The sequence below is a fragment of the Manacus candei genome, unplaced genomic scaffold, assembly GCF_025592945.1.
Source record: "Manacus candei isolate 608988 ecotype Guabito, Panama unplaced genomic scaffold, ASM2559294v1 h1tg000005l, whole genome shotgun sequence".
NCBI lineage: Eukaryota > Metazoa > Chordata > Aves > Passeriformes > Pipridae > Manacus > Manacus candei.
This window is the reverse complement of record NW_026138053.1, coordinates 2,789,885-2,808,753: the sequence shown is the minus strand read 5'-3', so window position 1 is coordinate 2,808,753 and position 18,869 is coordinate 2,789,885. Positions and strand designations below refer to the sequence as shown.

Below are 18,869 nucleotides of genomic sequence, written 5' to 3'. Positions count from 1 at the left end.
TGACAGCAGAGAGGGTCGTTTTGCTAATCAGCCAAAGGACTTTCTGGCATCTCACAGCTCTCCCAGCCTTCAGGCAGTTGGGAAAATGAAGGACGTCAGGGAATGCTCAGCATTTGGACCACGCCAAGACTGTAAAGGGTGGCTGAGCATCATTCACCATTTGCTGGGTGGGGAAATTGAGGCACAGCACCAATCCAGCACTTCCCAGTGCTGCTTAATGGGCGAAAGGCAGCACTCCCTGAATCCCACTGACCACAACATACAGACCTACAGCCAGCTGGGGGCCATTCCCAGGGCTGGAGGTTGTGAATGTCAATCACTTATCCTTGCTGCCAGGAAGTGGCTGGAGGCTGCTCCGGGCAGTGCTGGCTATCCCAGAGCAACTGGCCATGGTGCAACCTGCTCCTGCCAGGCTGTTCATTAACCAGGGTCCATCTTCTGCTGTGGTGGGAGCAGTGCCAGGGCCACCATGGGAGCAACAAGCGCTTCTAAGCCGTGGCATTTGAAGCTTGAAAAGAGCTCTGATGCCTTGGCCATGCCTGGAACATGAGTTACTCAAGTGGCATTCAGAGTCCTCTTCTTGACAATTTATGAAAGGGCGAAGGGACTCTGAAACCAAGGGCAGCCCAGCTGAACCAGGACTGGGAGGGATGGGGTGGGAGGTTTATAAGAGGGGCGCTTTTGGCAGCCCCCAGTTTTGAGGGGAGCAGGGGGGTTTTAGGACCCTGCTGTGCACTTCCTGCAGGGGAAGCTGCCAATGTCCGACCAGGTGGTGACACAAAAATTCAGGCAGGAGCCTTCCAGTAACAGACCCACCTTGAAAGGCCTTTCCCCTAGAGACTCAGGTAGGTGAGTGTTTTGAAAATGCCCTCAAAGACTTGGAGTTGAGAAATCACAGCTCCAGTTGAGAAATTGCATGGGAGTAGAAGAAAACAGGCAGAAGGGTTAGAGGGGTCAGGCCCTCAGATTTGGAGGCACGATGGCTGCACCCCCAGCATCATGTCAGAACTGTTCCCTTCTACCACCTTCCCTTAGACGACTGGAGTCTGAGCCAGCCCCAGGTTGGGTCTTGCACCTCCCCACTCATGCCCCTGTGGATGCTGCTCCCCCGACTTTTCTCTTGTAGGTGCCAAGTGTCATGTGGTTTTGGAAAAAACAAGCTTCCCAGAGTTCAGGGGTAGTGCTGTGCTCAGCAGGGTTTAAGGATTAGCCAGTACATGTTCCTGTGGCATCAGCACTTGGGCTGGGGGTGTGGTGAGAGGAGGGGAACCCATTAATTTTTTACCTCTCAGTTGCAAAAGGAGTTAGCAATGATATCCTTATAATGAGTAACAGCAGGAGCTTTTTCCATGCCCTGTGCACACCTTCAATATGTGATGGATGCTTGAGCTGCTCACCCTGCAGTGCCTGGATGCGGATTTGGAGTGGAGGTGTGCTCAGGACTCAGCTGGTCTCAGTGTCCCTTTCCCCATGGATCCCTACCATGGCTGTAGGTCCAAGCAAGGAGAAGGGTGGGGCTTTACTGCTGGACGTTTTGGGCTAGTCCAGGAGTCTCAGTGCTTGGTCTTATCACAGCCAGTACCCATTCAGAGTTCACTTCCCAGGGGAAAACATCTCAAGCAAGAGCCAGGGATGCCTCCTCAGTGGTATACCTCACCTCTGTACTGTCCGTGGTGCTGTCCTGCCTCAGTTTCTCTTGTCCATGAAGCACAAGCCGAGGCTGACTGAGTGAAGCTGCCTTCCCTTGAGCTGTGCAGCCGCCTCGCAGATGCTTCTCGGTGTGATCCTAAAAAGAACAAAAGGGAGCGAGCATAAATGAAATTTATTGTTGGAAAATCTTAATTAGATTTTAAACCCCAAAGGGAGAAAAGTGAGGTATTATCTGACACAGCTAATGAGTGTTAAGGGTCCATTGTTATATTTCTTGTTTACCTTTCTGTACTGGCTGATACAGCCCGGATCCTCGCCTGTACTGCCGTAATTAGGATATCTCATCTCTTGCTGATAGGGTCGGGATGCTCTTTAAAGCACAATGCTGTCTCATCCCTCCCTGGAAGGATGAGCGTGATTGGGATGACAACTTCTGGCATGCCAGTGCTCGTGCCTTCCATGCCAACCCTGGGAGCTCGGGAATGTCCTCCAGAGTTGGGGCTGTACCTGACAGTCCCCAGGTGATGGGCACCTCCCCCAGCCTCTGTGACCTCTCTGAGGGGGCCTGAGACAGCTTGCCTGGGGCCAAATCCTCCCCAACACCTCTCTCCATGCAGCATGGGGGAGTGACCATGTCCTTCACAGTGACATCATGGGTGCTCCATCCTGCCCCTCACTCCATAATGCCATTATCTCTGAAGCTTGGGCTTCAGGAAAACATCCAGGTTTGGGTTCTGCTGCAGACAGGACCATCTCCTTTTGGGCAGAAGACATTCAGGGTGGGTTTTTTGCATTACCACCTTGTTACAAGATGTATCACAGCTTTTCTTTGACACCTAGGAGGATGCAGCTCATCTCTTGGACACGCAAATAATGGGGCATCTTGTTGAAATCCACCTTTGGCTCTGATGCTTTCCTGATCTCTCCTGAGTCCCTTTAGCTGTGAGGGTTTAAGATTCTGTTTCTGTTCCAGCTGTAACCACAACCCCGGAGCACTTTGGGCAGGTGGACAACTGCCGTGTAAATTATTGAAAGGTAGTTTAATTAAAGGCTTGTCGTATTCAGATAAACTGCTGCTGGAAGAGCCACCAGCTCCTGCCCTGGACCCAAACAGTGTAGCCTGGGGTTTATGTCCTGGCAGTGGGCACCTTGGCACCCAAGAGATGTGATTTGGACCTCCAGAAACAAAAAGGGAGCCCGTCCCACCATCGCTGTCCTTCGGGTGGGGAAGAAGCTCAGCCACCCAGGTGGGAGCTGGGAGCACAGCAGGGAGGGGTGGCTGTGTGTGGGCAAGGGGGCTGCAAAATTTTTGGTCTCGATTCAAGCCACTGAAAGCCAGAAGTAAAATACCATCCATTGTTGGTTTGTACACCCGTAGTAGCCAAACAAACATCCCCGGAGCCTCTCCTTATCACTTTATTACACCTGCTAGAGTGAATAGATTAAAGAGGATGGGGGAGGGGGGAGAAAGCTGAAGAATCCAGCAGAAAAACTGGGTTTTGGGATTGTTAATTATTCTCTGGGGTCTCTAATCTTTAACTGGCAAACAGCATCACTAACTGTCTTAAAGCCCCTCCTGGAACATCGTGATAATAAGCCATCTGCATGAAGGCACCCCGTTATCTGCCCTCCTCCAGCCGCCTGTGACATGGCTGGAGTGGGAGATAATGAATGTGTGGTGTGTAATAATGACACGTCATTCATGATTATCGGCCTGATACCCAACCTTTTAGCTCCATTGTTTGTGTTTAAAAAAAAAAAAAAAAAAGAAGGAAAAAAAGAAGAGAAAATAAAAAGGAGAAGGGAAATAAGAAAAGGGGGAAATTTTGGTGCTATGGGCTATCCTGGGGTCCCCGAAGTGTCTCCCTGCCAAAGAGGTTGGCTCTCGTAGCATCTCCCAGAGGGTTTGTTGGTACCCTGGAAGGACTCGCCCGTGGATTGGCGGCTGCTGTAGCCATGGTGACGGAGGAGAGAGCTGAGACAGCGCAGAAATGTCACTGCCTGGCAGGGAGACATTTGGGGCAAATGTGCAGGCGATTACATCTGTGTCAGTGGCTGCTGCCCGGCTCCTTGCACAACTCCTTTGCTGCTCTCAAAACAGTTTGGCGGTGGCTTGGCAGAGGAGGTTATCTTGTACACGCTGCTGTCCAGAAACTGCCAGCATCTGAAGGTGGAGGGATGTTTGTGTTGCTCAGTTTGACCCAGCCAAGCTGAAAAGTGAAAGAATTTTCTCCTGGTTGCTCCTGTATTAGGGCTCCTTGATGCATCAGTGCTGTGAGACCTTCCCCCAAAAGCTTTGGTTCTTCAAACTGCAAACCTGGGTTAAGCACAGTTCTTAGTGGTAAGGGATTTTGAAGTGTTTGGCTCAGGTTACCTCAATTATTGTCATAACTGCCTGGAACAACAATCCATTATTTGCATCAAAAATGTCGGCAGTTTCTCGTCTCTTTCCCAAGCAAATTTGCAAGAGCAATTTCCTTGGAGAAGGTCTCCACTTGCAGTGACTGTGGTTAAGTCATTTATAACAATCAGGAGGACTCTTGGAAATCAAATGAACAGCCTTGGTCAAGGCTGGTCACAGGGTGATGGCCTCAAAACACAGGCCCCCTGTACAGACCCAGGGGTGGGCAGCAGCTGGGAGTCCTCTTCAGACCTAATTTGCCCTGCTCTGGTCTTATCCCCCCCATATCCAGACCAGAAGATGCTGTAGTGACATCTTCAAATGTCACCCAGTTTCCTTTGCAAATCACCACCAAGGAGACTGGGATGGGTCTTTGTGGCCAAGTGCTCCAAAAGCTCATTTCTTGGACCACCTGCTGGAGAGTAGATGAGCAGAGCTATGAGGTGGCTTGCCTGTTCCCAGGTGGGTGGCTGAAATGCCTGACAAACAGGACTTTTCGGTAATGAAAAGGTGTATCAAACTGCTGCCCTCCAAAGGCCTTGCTGTGCTGGAACAGGAGAGGAAGATATCTGGAGTCTGACCTGTTAGACCAGCCTGAGTCCACCAGAGGTGCAAGTGTGGTGGCACCAGCACCTACACAACCTGCATCCAGTCTCTTCCTGGGAGTAAGGTAAGAAGGAGTGGGCTAGGAGAAGAGGAACTTGGTCTCCAGATGCCTTGCAAAATAAATGCAAGCTGCAGCTTGCTGGTTAATCCCAGCATCCCTGTACCAGACAGCCAGAAAAAAGGTCTGAGGAGAGCTTTGTTTCCCAAACTGAGGATTGAGCAGGCAGCAGAGATGGGGAGCAGGGATGCTGCAGGAGCTTAGTCAGATGGGCAGATGCTCAGATTTGGCTGTCCTGAGCTGCTCAGAGAGACAGAGAGATGGACAGACGTGCTTTGGATACATTAGTGCCTGCAGGGATTTGGTGATGTCACTGCTGTGGGTGAAAGCTGAACAGCCTTGTCTGTCCCTGTAGCGTGGCTGTCTGTCACTCTGAGCCTCAGTTTCCCCTGACGACCTCTGGGTTCTGAGGCACTCTCAGTGACAAACGTTCCCTGAGCTGTGTGTGGGTGACACCATCACTCCGGGACTGTGCCGGAGCAGTGCCTGCCCCGCTGCCCTGCACGGCTGAGGGTGGGGATGGGGACGGGGGTATCCCCAGGGATAGTGCACATCAGCTGCCTTGCTGGGCCTGGCCATGCTCCCTGCCCAGCCCAGGGGGGTTTTTCCAGGGACCAGGGAGGACTTTTTCCGGGTCTCCCACTGCCACCTAGTGATCCATTTCACACCCTGGGCCCGCAGCTCATCCAGATGGTCCACCTGGGCTAGTGCTTGGGGAAAGGCTCCCCGTGCCCTGAAAACATGCCTAATCCCAGGGGCAGTGTTCATCTTCATCCCTTGGACAGGTCACTCATGTACTGAGCGGTCAGCTCTCAGCCTCTGCAGAAAAGGTTTTGAGGCAGACTCATGTTTCATCTCGGGACTTGTTTTGTTTTGCAAGCTGATTTTGTTCTTACCACCAGCATTTCTCTGTGTGTGGTGTGTATTTGTGTTTTGCTTTGTCTGACCACAGATTCATTTCAGTTGTTTCCTTACCATGGAAACTCCTAGAGTCAAAGGTGAGGGCTTGTTGATGTACGTTGCAGGAGGTGTGGAAACAGGCTCCTCAGGCTCACTAGGGGGAAAACAGTGCTTGTGGCTTGAAACACTCACAGGGCTGCACCCTTGGGCACAGCCTTGCCTCTGGCCTGCTGGGGCTCCCCCTGTACCCCGTAACCCCCAAATGCAAAGGAAGCCAAAGTCATGCTTGGAGAGCATCCTCACAAAGCTTTATTCTTGTTTCGGAGACGAGACCAAGGCTGATCACACATTGTTTTCAGTGGGGTGAGTGCTTTCTCCAGGTTAGCTGGTGTCATGTCTCTGGGCTGGCTTCCTGAGCACCCTCAACTTGAGAAAGTTCAGTGCTGGGGCAGAAAGAAACCACGGGCCTTCATCTCCATAATGGTGGGCACAGAGCCAGTCACAGAATGGGAATAATTTGGAGGGCGGTGCATAGGGATGCAGCGAGGCTGCCAGGAGGAGCCCTCCTGCCCTGGCACACCCAGGCTGGAGGCAGGGGAAGGACTCTGTGCTGGGGCAGCGCCCAGGCTTTAAACATCCATGCAAGCCATGCCAGCATTGTTCACTGCCAAGCCCATCCTGGAGACTGACAATGGAACAAATCCACAAATGAGTGACAGAAGTCCCGCCAGGCAGCGTGTGAGGGCAGGTTGGAGGTCAGGAGATGATCAGGACATGGAGGATGCCCACGGAGATGAAGGCTGAGCCACAGCCACTCTGTGGAACCCCTTTAGCAGTGCTGCTCCCCCTGCAAGGAGGGGACTTGGATCTGCTGGTTTTGGTGTTTGTTTGAGGGGGCTCGGTGTGCCCCCCTGGACAGCAACAGTGGGGGGTTAATGTGGGAGAGATCCAATGTGGCCAGCGTGGATCTCCTTCCCCACTTAAGCCTCTGGGTGGAGTGACATTTGGGAGAGCTCTTGCCCACCTGCCGTGGTACCCCGTGGGATCAGGGAATCTTCTTCAAATGCAGGTGTATCCCATTGCTGGACCTGAGGACGATCTGTGGTATCATAATGGGAAGCTTGGATGGGTCTGGGCAGAGCTCGAAGCGGAGCAGGGTCAAGGCCAGCGCCACCTTCATCTCGTTCATGGCGAACTGCTGCCCGATGCAGTTCCTGGGGAGAGGATGACAAATGCTCTGACTGCTGCCTTTGGCCCTGACTGCCCCCAAACTGGGCTCAGCCCATGTGTGAGCTGGGGCACATCCAGCTGCCGTAAGAATGACACCACAGCTCATCTAGGGGTCCCTTGATGCCACACCAAAATGTACCCAGCTCTGTGGTGGGGTATTCCTAATTTTTTATCAATAAGCATTGAAAAAAGATATGAGATTGGGAGAACATGGGCTTATTTCACTAGAAAGTGCAGCCTAGATCCAGGTAAAAGTCCAGACGCCTCAGAAAAGTTATTTTTGGCTCGATGTGGTGATCCTCTTGCGAGTTACTGATACCTCAGTATCCTGCATCTGCCTACTGATACAGCATGGGAACCACAGAGACTTGGACCCAGCTTCATTTTGAGGTGCACTGGGATTCACCTCTAAATAAGGGAGCCTGTGTTCCCAATGCAGGCAGCAGAAAATGTAAACATGTCCACAAAGCCACAAGAAAAGTGTGTGAAAGCCTACAGTGACAACAGAGCTTAGGGTGTTGGAAATGCTCTGGAGCTGATGGAGCATGGAAATCCTCTTACAGGAGATTCTGTAATGGGAGATCCTGTTATGGAAAACCTGTTTGAGTTGGCCAAGCCAACTTGGCTCATGGAGGCTGAGGGAAGACTAGCTTCAGGAGCTTGGCTCTGAGCTAGGTCTCCCATGCAAGGCAGCCTAATGGGAAGGAGAGGGATGGAGGATCTCCCACCTGGGTCCAGCAGAGAAAGGCAGGAAAGCATGGGAGTGCCTCTGTACTGAGTTCTCTGGAGAAAACCTCAGGGGATCGTAGATCTGTGGGAGCAACAAAGACCACTTGGTTAGTGTTTGGTCTGATATGAGCAGCACCAGGTTCTTCCCTGGCCCCCAGGTTAGGGCTGGATGTTGTCCCTGCCCTTCCTGGGGGAACTGTAGTTAACAGACATCTCTCTACAAAGCCACTGAGTGGATCTCCCCCTTGGAGATATCCATGTTACCCACTACAGTGCCCAAGATGCCTGCAGGTGTTTTCCCATCCGGGGCAGCAATGATAAAGTAAGACTCCCTTTGTTCCAGAGATGCCTGATCCTTGCTTTCCAGACAGCCACTGGAGGGAGGCAGCTGCACACCCTCCTTCAAGTTTTCCAGTTATTTCTTGAAGCCTCAAAAATATCAGCTTCAAATCACACACTGCCTGGAGAGTTTGACGCTTCTCATACCACTCTGAGATCTAAGACTATCCAGGGTAGCTGAAAGCAGTCTGAGTGTCTCTATGTCTCCATGCATGCAGGGAGACTATTCAACACCTTTCTCCAGCACTTTGTCACGTTTAAAGCCTTTGTAGGGTTTGGTAACTTGACTGAACTTTACAGTTGGACATGGACTCTTGGAATGAGAAGGGAAAAAAAACCCCACATATCAGGGAGGCATAGGCTGAACAAGGCACAAGTGGAATGGATATCTGGGCTCAGACATCATCTTCTCTTTCTTGTTACAAAGGTGAAATACCTCAGGGTTCTCCCAGACATCCCGGTTCCTGTGAATAGCAAATATGTTCAGTCCAACCTGGCAGCCTGTGAAAGAAAAATGAGAAAAAGCTCGTGACACCTCAAGGTGAAGATGCAGGAAAGGTGGTTTTGGGATGGTCTCTCTCCCTGGGCTCTGCAGGGTCTATTGCAGGAGATCTGGCAGTGATAATGCCCAGCCTGTCCAGGCAGGTCACCTGCTGAAATCCTCACATGGACAAAACAGTGACCTCAGAGCTGGGCTCCATTTTTTGTATCAGTGTATCACTTTTACTTCACCAGCAACAACACTCTACAAGACCCCTGTGAGCTCTGAGAACACCCCAGTGCCCTGGAGCATGTCCTTGGACTCTCTCTGGTCATCCTTTCCAGGCTCATGTGGTGGCAAGCTGTGGTAGCCCCACACAGCCCTTTGGAGAGAGAAGAGAGGTTGGAAGACCCACCATCCCCTCCACACAGCAGCATGAACAAGGAAGCCTCACTTGGCATAGGCAGGAGCATGAAGGATGAACAAACTCAACAGACCTGCTGGCAGGCTGCGTCCATCAGAAAATGTGATGGGTTTAGAGAGCTGTCGGGACACAGAAGGAACCGGTGGGAACAGGCGCAAGCTCTCTTTGATGCACATCGTGGTGTAGGTCATCTTCCCCAGGTCCTCCCTGAAAGCAAACTTGCTGAGGGTGAACTAGATCCCTTTGTCTACATCACTGATGAAGATATTAAACAGTACTGCCCCAGTATGGACCCCTAAGGATATCACTTGTCACTGATCTACATCTGGACATTGAACTGCTGACCACCATCCTCTGGATGTCACCTTCCAACCAATTCCTAAACTACTGAACAGTCCACCTACCAAATCCATCTCTCTCCAATTTAGAGAGAAGGATGTTGTAGGGGACCGTGTCAAAGCGTAAGAGAAAAGAGCTCAAGGTAAATGAATAAGATGTCCTAGCTCACCACTCAACGGTGTCTCGGTCTCCCAGGATCCCCTGGATCTCCTCCCTGCAACGTTGCTGGTACTCTGGATGTAATGACATGCAGTAGAAGAGCCAGGAGATCCCGCTGGCTGTGGTATCATGACCCTCAAACATGAACGTGTCGACCTCGGCACGCAGGTCCTCATCGGACAGTCCAACTCCATTTGCATCCTAATAAAGAGGAGAGCGTATCATTCCTAAGCACACAGGCCTTTTATTTTCATACCCAAAGGATTTGCATGGTTTGATGTCACTTATGTTTCCCTGTACATCAGGAAGTCATCAGAAAATTTATCCAGTATATGTGAGATTGCCAACTCTGTAGTTGACAGGGCGGCAGAGTTGGGCTATGGTGGGAGACAAGTTCCCAGCCCATCAGAAAGACACCCTTTTTGATCCCCTACCAATGGTCCCAGTTACATTTTTCAGTAGTTTGGTTTGGTTGACTTTTTTTCAGACTGAGACATGAAAGAAAGCAGCAGCTCCAGAAAGACAGAGTGAGCAGAGTGTATCTCCCTCCTGAACAACAAATGGCAGCTTCTCTCCAGAGTATCTGAAGACATCTGTGAAAGTAAAACTACCAAAGGTAATAAAGAAAATATCTTGATAGGACTACAGACAAGATGCTCTCCTTGTAACCTTTCCAAAGACCTCATTCCTCTCTGGTTTCTGAGAGGTCTCTTCTTTTAAACAATTAGTGTGCTCAATGGAAATTACCAAGGAAGAGGAAAGTCTGCCCAAGGTATATATGCTCGCTCACTGCATTTCACACATTTATGTTTCCTTCCCTTTCCATCCACATTTCCCTGAGCTAGGAAAGCTGGATTAGGAAAGCTGTTGCCAGGAATCTCAGCCAGGGCCTGGATGCTTCCCTGCTGATGGATCCTCAGTGTGTTCTTTATCATTCAATGTGATCATTTCAAACATTCACCTTGCTACAAAGAAGAATGTCCAGAAAATCCAGGCGCTTCTTCTTCAGGATCTTGTCAAGGTCCTCCTCACTGGAGAGCAACATCTTTCTTTCTTTTATTACCTTATCTGCAGAGAAGAGTGCCTCACTTAGTTGCCACTCCAGAGACCTCATGTACCTGACCCCTTGGTCAGCAACTTGTACTCTGTTTAATGTGTAGTCCTCTGGCCAGTGCCTGTTGCAACCCCCCTCTGAGCCACTCCAGGCACAAGTGGAGGAGAGGTTCAGCTGGGAAGAAAGGGAGAGAAACAGAGAGACTGGGGAGAAAGGGGGAGAAATACCTGTGTGGGTATGGGCCAGCTTGCAGGCGTCCTGAAACTCACGGCCTTTGCGAGTCAAGTTGTAGAAGACATCCTTGAAGGAAAAAGTCAGGATTCTTTGGCTCACGAGATAGCTCAGGTCAAAAACAGCTTTAATGTAATAGTGTGAGTTGCTGCAATGAGGCCAAGGTTAAAGCTGGTGTTAGCAATGTGAGGGGGAAACAGGAGCACTTGCTTTCCCAGGATTTGAAAGTTCAGGCACTGACCTCTGAGTCTGACAGTCAGAATTAAAGCTGAAGGCACATTTCATGATGCTGTCTAGTGTCATCAAACTGACGTCTTGAAAGAGCTCCACTGACTTCCTCTCCGTGCTCTTCTTCTCCCATTTATCCTAGAGGTGGAGGCAGGGGTAAGGAGGGATAGGATACCATCTATAATCAGGTCATATATTCCTGTCCCTCTTCCCAGATGCACACTGCTAATCACTTTCTTTTCTGCAAGCAGAGGCACTCATTCACTATGTATTCTGTGAATCCAATCGGACTCCTCCATACGTTTCTTTTTCTAGGTTTACCTCTACTGGGCTAGGAAAGGATATTCTAGCTGTGGTTGGTTTCATTGGGGAAAAAAAAAAAAAGAAACAATAAGTGCAATGTCCAAAGGAAGGTAAGAGGAACAATTTCAGAACTTTATAACTACCCCAAAAGTTCAATGAAACTCTAGGCACTGAGTGCAGTCTCTTTCCCTCACTCATTCCCAGATCTGATTATTTGCACCATTGCACAGCTGAAAGGTAAAAGTAGCAGGAGTGGGAATTCTTACCAGCATCACTTTGACCGAGTCTGACATCAGGGTCACGTAAGATTTCAGCACATCGTAATGAAAGGCTGGGGTGAGCATCTTCCGGTGCTGGAACCATTTGGATCCATCCAAGATCAACAGCCCCTCCCCTGAAGGCACAAACAGAGAAGGTTCAGTCAGCTCCTCCAGGCTCTGGTCATGGTTCTGGCAGCCTTACTACTGCTTTTGACTTACCAATCCAGGGAAGCAGGAATTTGTAGGGTACACTGGCCTTGGGATCTGTAAAACAAAGCAGATACCAGAAATGTATGAATGACTAATGAATTCAAAAAAGAAAATTCAGGATAAATTGACATTAGATTTTGCTCGCTAAATCACAAGATAGAATTAATCTCATTTCAATATGTAAAATACCCTACCACTAGAGGTAGAGTTTAAAAGTGGTCATCTACAAATATGACCTCAGTGGACTTGAAAAAATAGAGAAAGGAAGAACAATAAATGTGTGTGGAAAGGAACTGACCATGGCAAATCCTGAAGTTCAGAACAATGGATGGGAGTTACTGGAGATGCCCATGTGTGTACCTCTCACAGGAATCATGCTCCACAGAAGGGAGCAGAGGAGAAGACTTGAGGTGTTTTCTCAGATCCATTGCCATGCCAGCTCACCCATATTACTGGGTTTACTGGGAAGCACAAGCATAGTGGTGGCAGATTCCATAGAAGGCAGTAAGACCAATGACAATGGAGATAAGGTATGGAAGGAACAGGCACCTGGTCACTGTTCTGCACAAGAATACAAATTGCTCCATGAAACCTGGGTCAGGCTGAGAGTTTGTGAAGAGGAGCTAAAGAGGAATTGCAATAGCTGTGAAGGAAGCCAGCAGAGGGGATGACTCCAGGCAAGTTTCCCATGATTTTTTTTGGTAGGACTTCTCAAAAACAGATGTAGAGACTTACCTGTTCGGCCAAGTATGCTTTTGGCATATTCAGGATGGTGGACAATTAGAGCAGGCAGGACTGATCCAAACCATCTGGGAAAGGCATAGGGGTATTCTTCTCCCCACGACACTAGTTGATGTAATATTTTTTCAGGATATATCTACAATGAATGAAAATTAAGCAGGGACTGAATAAAGGCAGAAAAAGAGCATGCCAGGGAGAGTAGAGCTTGAATTTGCCCTGTCATGGAAAGCACAGGCAAGACATCCTCTCTTGGGAAATGAAGCAAGAGTGGGCGGACTTGCCACACAGGGGCTTTTACACTGCAGGTGAAGGAGAGGATGGGCATTGCAAAGGGACTGCGCACATGTGGCAAAGCTGCTTGAGCCACCACTTCCCTGCAGCACAAGACAACTCCATGGAGAGTTCCTAGCTGGGGCCAGCTGCAGCTGAGCCACCTTAGGACAGCCTGGGCTCGGAGCAGCTTGATGTTGCTGGGAGCTGCAGCTGGCATGGGTAATACCAAGATGCCTGGTGGACAGGTCAGGAGGACCAAGGGTGTTACACCCCTGTTCTCTGATTTCAGCAGTGCAAGGTGGGCATGCAGTGTGGAAGCAAAATATCTTCACTATAGAGCAATGAAAATGGCTGCATTAAAATGCCCTGCTTTTGTGGCCATGTCTTCTTCAGTGGCTGCAGGGGGAGACACTCTTATTGCTAGAAGGTTTAATGTAGAAGAGAGACATTCAGTGGTTGCTCATATTTATGTAACTTCATGAAAATCCAAGAAATTGCCTAACTCTATGTTTAAGCACATGATCAAATACAGCATGGCTCTGTTTTTTCCCAAATGATGCACATCTCATATCCAGGTAACCTTTCTTCCTGCCCTGCAGAAGTCTTGGTACTCCCTGTGCAGAGGGAGTAGGGGACACACACACCCCATCCAGTGCTTCTTATCCTGACTGAGATCTTGCACAGTCTTTGGGACAAACCCACCCTGACCAAGCCCATCTCACTCCTTACCAGGTGATTGTGGCCATAGAGCCAGTGTTTCGGGGGGCCAGGAAATGCCTCCAGAGCTTTGACGAGTTTCTTCCTCTCCTGGTAGAACTGGACCACCTTCAGCAGCACAAAGATTACCCCAAGCACCACAGACAGCTGCAGGACGACAGCAGAAGGTCTGGCTACGTTGTCTAACAGAGACACCATGCTGGTCTGAGGTGGCTGACACTGCCTTCTCCTGCCTCTTTTCTTCTGCTTCTCTCACGCCTTCACCTGACAGGGAGCTCAGTGCAGGTAAAAACCCTCTCCCTCCTCCTCTGCTGGAGCTGAGCCTGGTGAAGGGAAGCTGACAGCAATTTATAGCAGCAGAAACATCATGGTAAACAATGAGTCAGCTCGGCCAGCAGCCCGATTGCTGCTGCTCCCACTCACCCTTTGACCTGCTTCCTGCAACCTATCCCTGCAACCTGTGGATAACAATCTGTGCACATTCCCTACTTTCTTTTAAGTCCCATACACCCCAGCAGCACTGTCACACACTCAGTCCTCCATGCCCAGGTGGATGAAGGCAGAGGAGGGAGGAGGTGAGAGGCAGCCAGGCTGGGGCTCTAGCTGAGCTCCGTGCTCTCCGCAGGCAGTTCAGGCATGGAAGCCATTCATCCACCCATGTGAAGTGAGGAACACACAGGCCACCTCTTCCCAAAGAGTGGAGTGGGTGGATTCATCCACCTTCACCTGTAACAGCAGTGCTCTGAGTGACTGCAGCATCACCCAGCTCTGCCAGGCTGTAATCAAGACAACAGATATAACCCCAACAGCACACAAGGGACCTGGCCCTGTTCCCCAAGAGCTCCTACCATAGACAAGCCAGGAGATAAAACTGATGTCCAGAAGAATTACCATGGTCAGTAGATGAGACAAGGAGAGGAAGAGCTGCAGAGCAGTAAAATGATAGAAACTAGCTTGAGAGCACATCTAACCTGATGGGGAGGTGTGATGGTAAGAACATGTTTTCTCTACAGTCCTGGTGATTCCTCATTCCTCTGTCCACATGGCATGTCACCATCCTCCAAAGAAGGCTCTGCATCACCACATTTACCTCTCCAATGCAGCGCTTTTTTGGGTCCAGGTAGGACCCTTCTAGCAACTCCTGAGCAGATCCTGCTGGTTACCTGAGCTCACATTCCATAAGCACAGAAGCCTGGAATGGCAATGCAGAGTTCGTGGAGGACTTGGGCTGGAAGCCTGCTATGTGAGGGTGACTTCCAGGCATATTGCACTTTTATGTTGGGATATTGCAAGGATCAAGTGAGTTAGTTGCTGAGACTGATAATCTGATAGGCTACTACATAGGGGCTGCTGAATTTTGTGAGTGGTTCTCTTCAATGCAACACATCTCTGGGACAAAGGACTTCTAGTGTTTGGGTACTTTCCTTTAGTTTTTAATCTAAAATATACCATGTTCAACTGAAACCAATGTTTTCCTCTTGGAGAGTAGTTTTATTGAAAAAGCTACAGTTTTTCTCATGTTAATTGTTCAGATATATCATTTTTACAGTGGCAGAGACATGGAGATCATTGTCTGAAGCAAACCTGCACGGCCCCACTGAAAATATATAATCCTGTTAGACAGAAGGAATATATGAACAAATGTTGCAAGACCCACTGTCTGGGAATTGCCTGACTCCACAAAAGTGTGTCATAGTGGAGTGACTTTTACCTCAGCTGGCTCATGGCCTATTCATGAATTAATGATTGCAAAGACAAAGCTGTAGTTGTAGGCAGTACCATTCATACTTTGGCCTTGGGGAGATTTAAAGTGTCTGATTGCTGTGAACTCATGTGACCGGTTGTTGTCCACTCCTTCTGCATGCTGGTAGTAGAAGACTGCTCTAGAAAGATACTTTTCTCTTGAAAGACATCAACTGTAAGATCTACACTCAGTCTATTCCTGGGCTGCAAATAACCTTTTGTTAGTCTGTCAGTGTTGTCTGCCCAGTAAGATTTTTTGGCACCTTTCTAGAAACAGTAGTTGTGTAAGTTCCTCAGCTGGGGTAAGGTGACCCACTCAACACCACAGCTGTCCACATGGCGTGGGGCTTTTGCTAACATGGCAGGAGTGTGCATTGAAAAGAGTATTACAGCAGCTGAAGACCTCTTGGTTGCTTTGGTTGCTTGAGCCCTGTTCTAACACTGTTCTTCAGCTCCACAATGCGACTTTCCCCTGGACTGGACTCATGTAACATATATTAAGATGGTGTCTCTGGTTCTTCAGACTGGGAAAAGAGGAAAGGGAATATATTCTCTGTCTACCATTAGTCATCCTGCTTTCTCCCCATCACTCACTGACACACTCCTTTTATTGCCTTGGAGAAGGTCTCTGGCAGCATTAGCTTTTCACACACTTGGCCATCTTCATGAAAGTTGGTGTATCTCGTTATGCTGAGCCAGCTGGATCTGTGCAAAAGTTCAGAGGAGAGTTAAAGGTTGATCTTTAGGAGGCAGAAGGCTGCAGTCTTCCAGGTTAGTCATTTCTTAGGGAAGGCTTTGGCTGTAGCCAGAGCGTGAGGGGCCCAGTTTGCCATTTACGACTTTACACTTCTGAGCAGGAGCATCCAACTCCAGGGACCTCATGGCCATGGAAGGTGCAGCAGATACATTTAGGACACATCTAGTACTTCTAGCTCTTCCTTTTATCCTTCACCTGTCCAGCAGCACAGTGATTAGGGGGTTTCCACCAGAAGGGGAGGCACCACAGGCTCGTTGGCCAGCTGGCTGCAAAGTGAGTGGGTTGCAGCCCATTGGGAGGCTCCTGCTGATGCTTCTTTCCTACCTGAGGAGAAGGATGAACATGCAGCAAAAGGAGCCACTCATGGGCTGTCTGAATCAGATCCATGGCTCTGCAAGCTGCCTTCAAAATGTGGGGCTGACCTAAATAAGCTGAGCAAGGGAAGGGTGTGAGGAGAACAATGTTACTGAGAGTTTGGAAAAGTCTGATGTGCTCTTGGGGTTAACTCTGAAGTCAGGTTGAAGGGGCATGTGCTGAGACAGCTCATTCCCCATCTCCAGTGCATCATGGACTCTGACCTGAAGGTGTCCCCCCTCCAAGCTGTTTTTCCTCTCAACCATTTCTAAAATGGCCTAAAACAGCCATCCTCTTGTCTGGCCTTGCCTGGGTCTACGGAAGGGAGGGAGGAGACGGAGAGCTCCGTGGGGCTGAGACCACTGGGAGGTGGGACTGCTGCTGTGGGTCTCTCATGTGAAGACCTGCAGTATACTCATAAATCCAATTATATAGTTGGGTGCCTTACAAGGTCTACATAAGGAAAACAGGAAGGTCTGAGGATTGAGCCTTTGGTTAGTGTCAGTGAAGCATGACCTGTGACACTTATTCAATTACCAGAGTGACTGATCTGAGTCTGGCTGGCACCTTCCAGCAATCAGTTACAAAATAATCCATAAATACCCCAAAACCCACAGGTGGAGGGGCCAGGCCAGTGAATGGATTTGCTGGAGCAGGCACATATTCAAACTTTTATAGCAACACATAAATTCTCAGTGGTGACAAAGTCCCTGTACAGTGGGTTTGACCGTGGACTACTGAGCAGGGTCAATTTTTACTGAACTGGCTCCCTCATAGTTATAAAATAACCAGAAACAACTGTTGAGTGTGGAGCCAAGTTATATGGGTTGTCTTGAAGGTCAAGTGAGATGTCAAGCACTGAGATGATATGGAGGGAACACGGAACAGAGTGGCTGAACCCACATTTATGGGAATTTGGAGCAAGAATCTGTGCTTGGGTGAAAGTAAAACTGAGCGCTTAATCCAGCCTCCAGCCTCTGCATTCTATGTTTCACTGGTGGAGGGGATAGAAAAGCCTTTCTCATGTATTTCAGAGGTCTCACAGCAAGAGGGGCTGTGAACACTCTTTAGCACAGCCTGGGGGAGATAACTCAGAAGTTTTTGCAGAAGAAGAAACCTCCACAAGAAGTTCAAATGGGAAAGTGAAGTGACTGCAGAGCTGCAAGTGGAGAAAAGCGAAAGGGGACAGCATTGGTTTGGTCATGGTAAGGGCTTGGGACAAGGCCAGAACAATCTGTTAGCACCAGGAGAATCTAGAGCCCTGTTGCTTCCCAGAGTCCAGAAAGTAGAGGACTCCAAAAGAAGATCTCAGCATGAAAAAGCAGGTGCAAGGGTCTTCTAATAGCCAGAGGAGTCTGGGGATGCTGGCAGGGTGAACAGAGGTGTGGCTTGACCTTCTGGACATTTTAGGCTGGTGAAACTGCTGTTGGGTGTTAAAGGACACTTGGAATGTTGTCAAACATTTGCAAAGAGCCTCTGAGGGGGATGGCTCGATCATGTGGGTGTCCATGTGATGGCAGTGGGGCCATGAGAGGCCAGGCCACCAACATAAAAAAAAACCCTCATTACACTGTAGAATTTCTATCCCATATCTCAACCATGGACACAGCAGGCTGTGGAAGTTGCTTTCTGAGTCTTGGGAATTTCTCCACCTACTTTAGACACTGAAAGAGAAGAAGGAGAAGATCTTCCTCACAGTTTTAACTCATACTGTTGATATCCATTGCAGAAGACCTGATTTATTGAGAAGGTGAAATTCAGGTGGCAAATGGGTACTGTGTCCCAGAGCATGACCTTCAGCAGCTGCTTTCCCTGTTTGTGCCTGTGTTTATTCAGATAGGAAGAAGAGTTCAGGCCCATCTGTCCCTGTGTGTTCCTGCAGCACTTAGTGTTGACAGATGAAATGTAGCTGTAATGCCAAAAAAAAAAAAAAAATTCAAGCTTCCAAACACATGATAGATGAGAAAATCATGGCAAGAGCCCAGCAAGTGTTGCAGGGTAATGCAAGCTGCCTGGATCCCATCTGACCACATATGTCTTGAGGATGAATGTATATCTGGAAGCATTTAATACAGCTGTCTAAAAATATGTTGTAATACTTATTTAATTTACAGGCTGCTTCCAGCGTAAAATCCTAGTGGGGTTTAGATGGAAATTGCTGGTACCATCTGATAACAAACTTGCCTGGAGAGTGGCATGCATCCTGTGCAGGGACTGTATTCCTGGTGGTGTGAGCCAATTGCTCTCCCTGATGGCTTTGCTGCTTCCATCATGCCCAGCAGCATCCGGGAAGTGCCACCAGCAGACTGTGATGGACAGGCACCTTCACGTGACCGGGATGTGGCTGCACAGTGATGATGGCAGTCTGCAGGGGAAAGGAATAACTGCGGGAGTAGGTGGCATCTTTGCTCTGCCACTGTTGAAAGACCAAGCTGCTGCAATGAGAAAAATCCAAGATGTTTTGCACCCCATACAGCCCCTGACATGAGTTCTCCTTAAATTAGTTATCTGAAGGTCTGAATCAGGCAGTCCAAGATCAGCCATCGTCTCTGCAGGAAGTAGGGAAGGATTAAAGAATGAGGCAACCTCTCTGCAGCTAGTCCTTGACTGTCTCTATTGCTCTGAGCGATACATCCCACGTGACCAGGTCTTTTTATTTCTACCATGTCTCTAATATCTAGG

General features: G+C 49.1%; 1 protein-coding gene across 1 annotated transcript; it reads right to left on the bottom strand.

Annotated features, from left to right (window-relative positions):
- Positions 1 to 5,901: 5,901 nt before the first annotated feature.
- LOC127474682 (cytochrome P450 4B1-like) lies at positions 5,902 to 13,657 on the bottom strand. The gene is made up of 12 exons (XM_051795850.1): positions 13,346 to 13,657; positions 12,338 to 12,479; positions 11,612 to 11,656; positions 11,399 to 11,526; positions 10,843 to 10,967; positions 10,598 to 10,749; positions 10,278 to 10,384; positions 9,327 to 9,517; positions 8,892 to 9,025; positions 8,350 to 8,414; positions 7,574 to 7,656; positions 5,902 to 6,829 (listed from the first exon to the last, which is right to left on the bottom strand). Exons 1-12 carry the CDS (start codon positions 13,529 to 13,531, stop codon positions 6,661 to 6,663), a joined length of 1,527 nt encoding a protein of 508 aa, XP_051651810.1. The 5' UTR covers positions 13,532 to 13,657; the 3' UTR covers positions 5,902 to 6,660.
- Positions 13,658 to 18,869: the final 5,212 nt, after the last annotated feature.

What these genes read in the sequence shown, in the direction of transcription:
- LOC127474682 (XM_051795850.1), bottom strand. Translation starts at nt 13,531, where the DNA reads ATGGTGTCTCTGTTAGACAACGTAGCCAGACCTTCTGCTGTCGTCCTG. An exon ending in TGGACGCAGCCTGCCAGCAG is followed by an intron (nt 8,415 to 8,891) that starts GTCTGTTGAGTT and finishes TTTCTTTCACAG; the next exon opens with GCTGCCAGGTTGGACTGAAC. An exon ending in ATGTCTGGGAGAACCCTGAG is followed by an intron (nt 7,657 to 8,349) that starts GTATTTCACCTT and finishes TTGCTCCCACAG; the next exon opens with ATCTACGATCCCCTGAGGTT.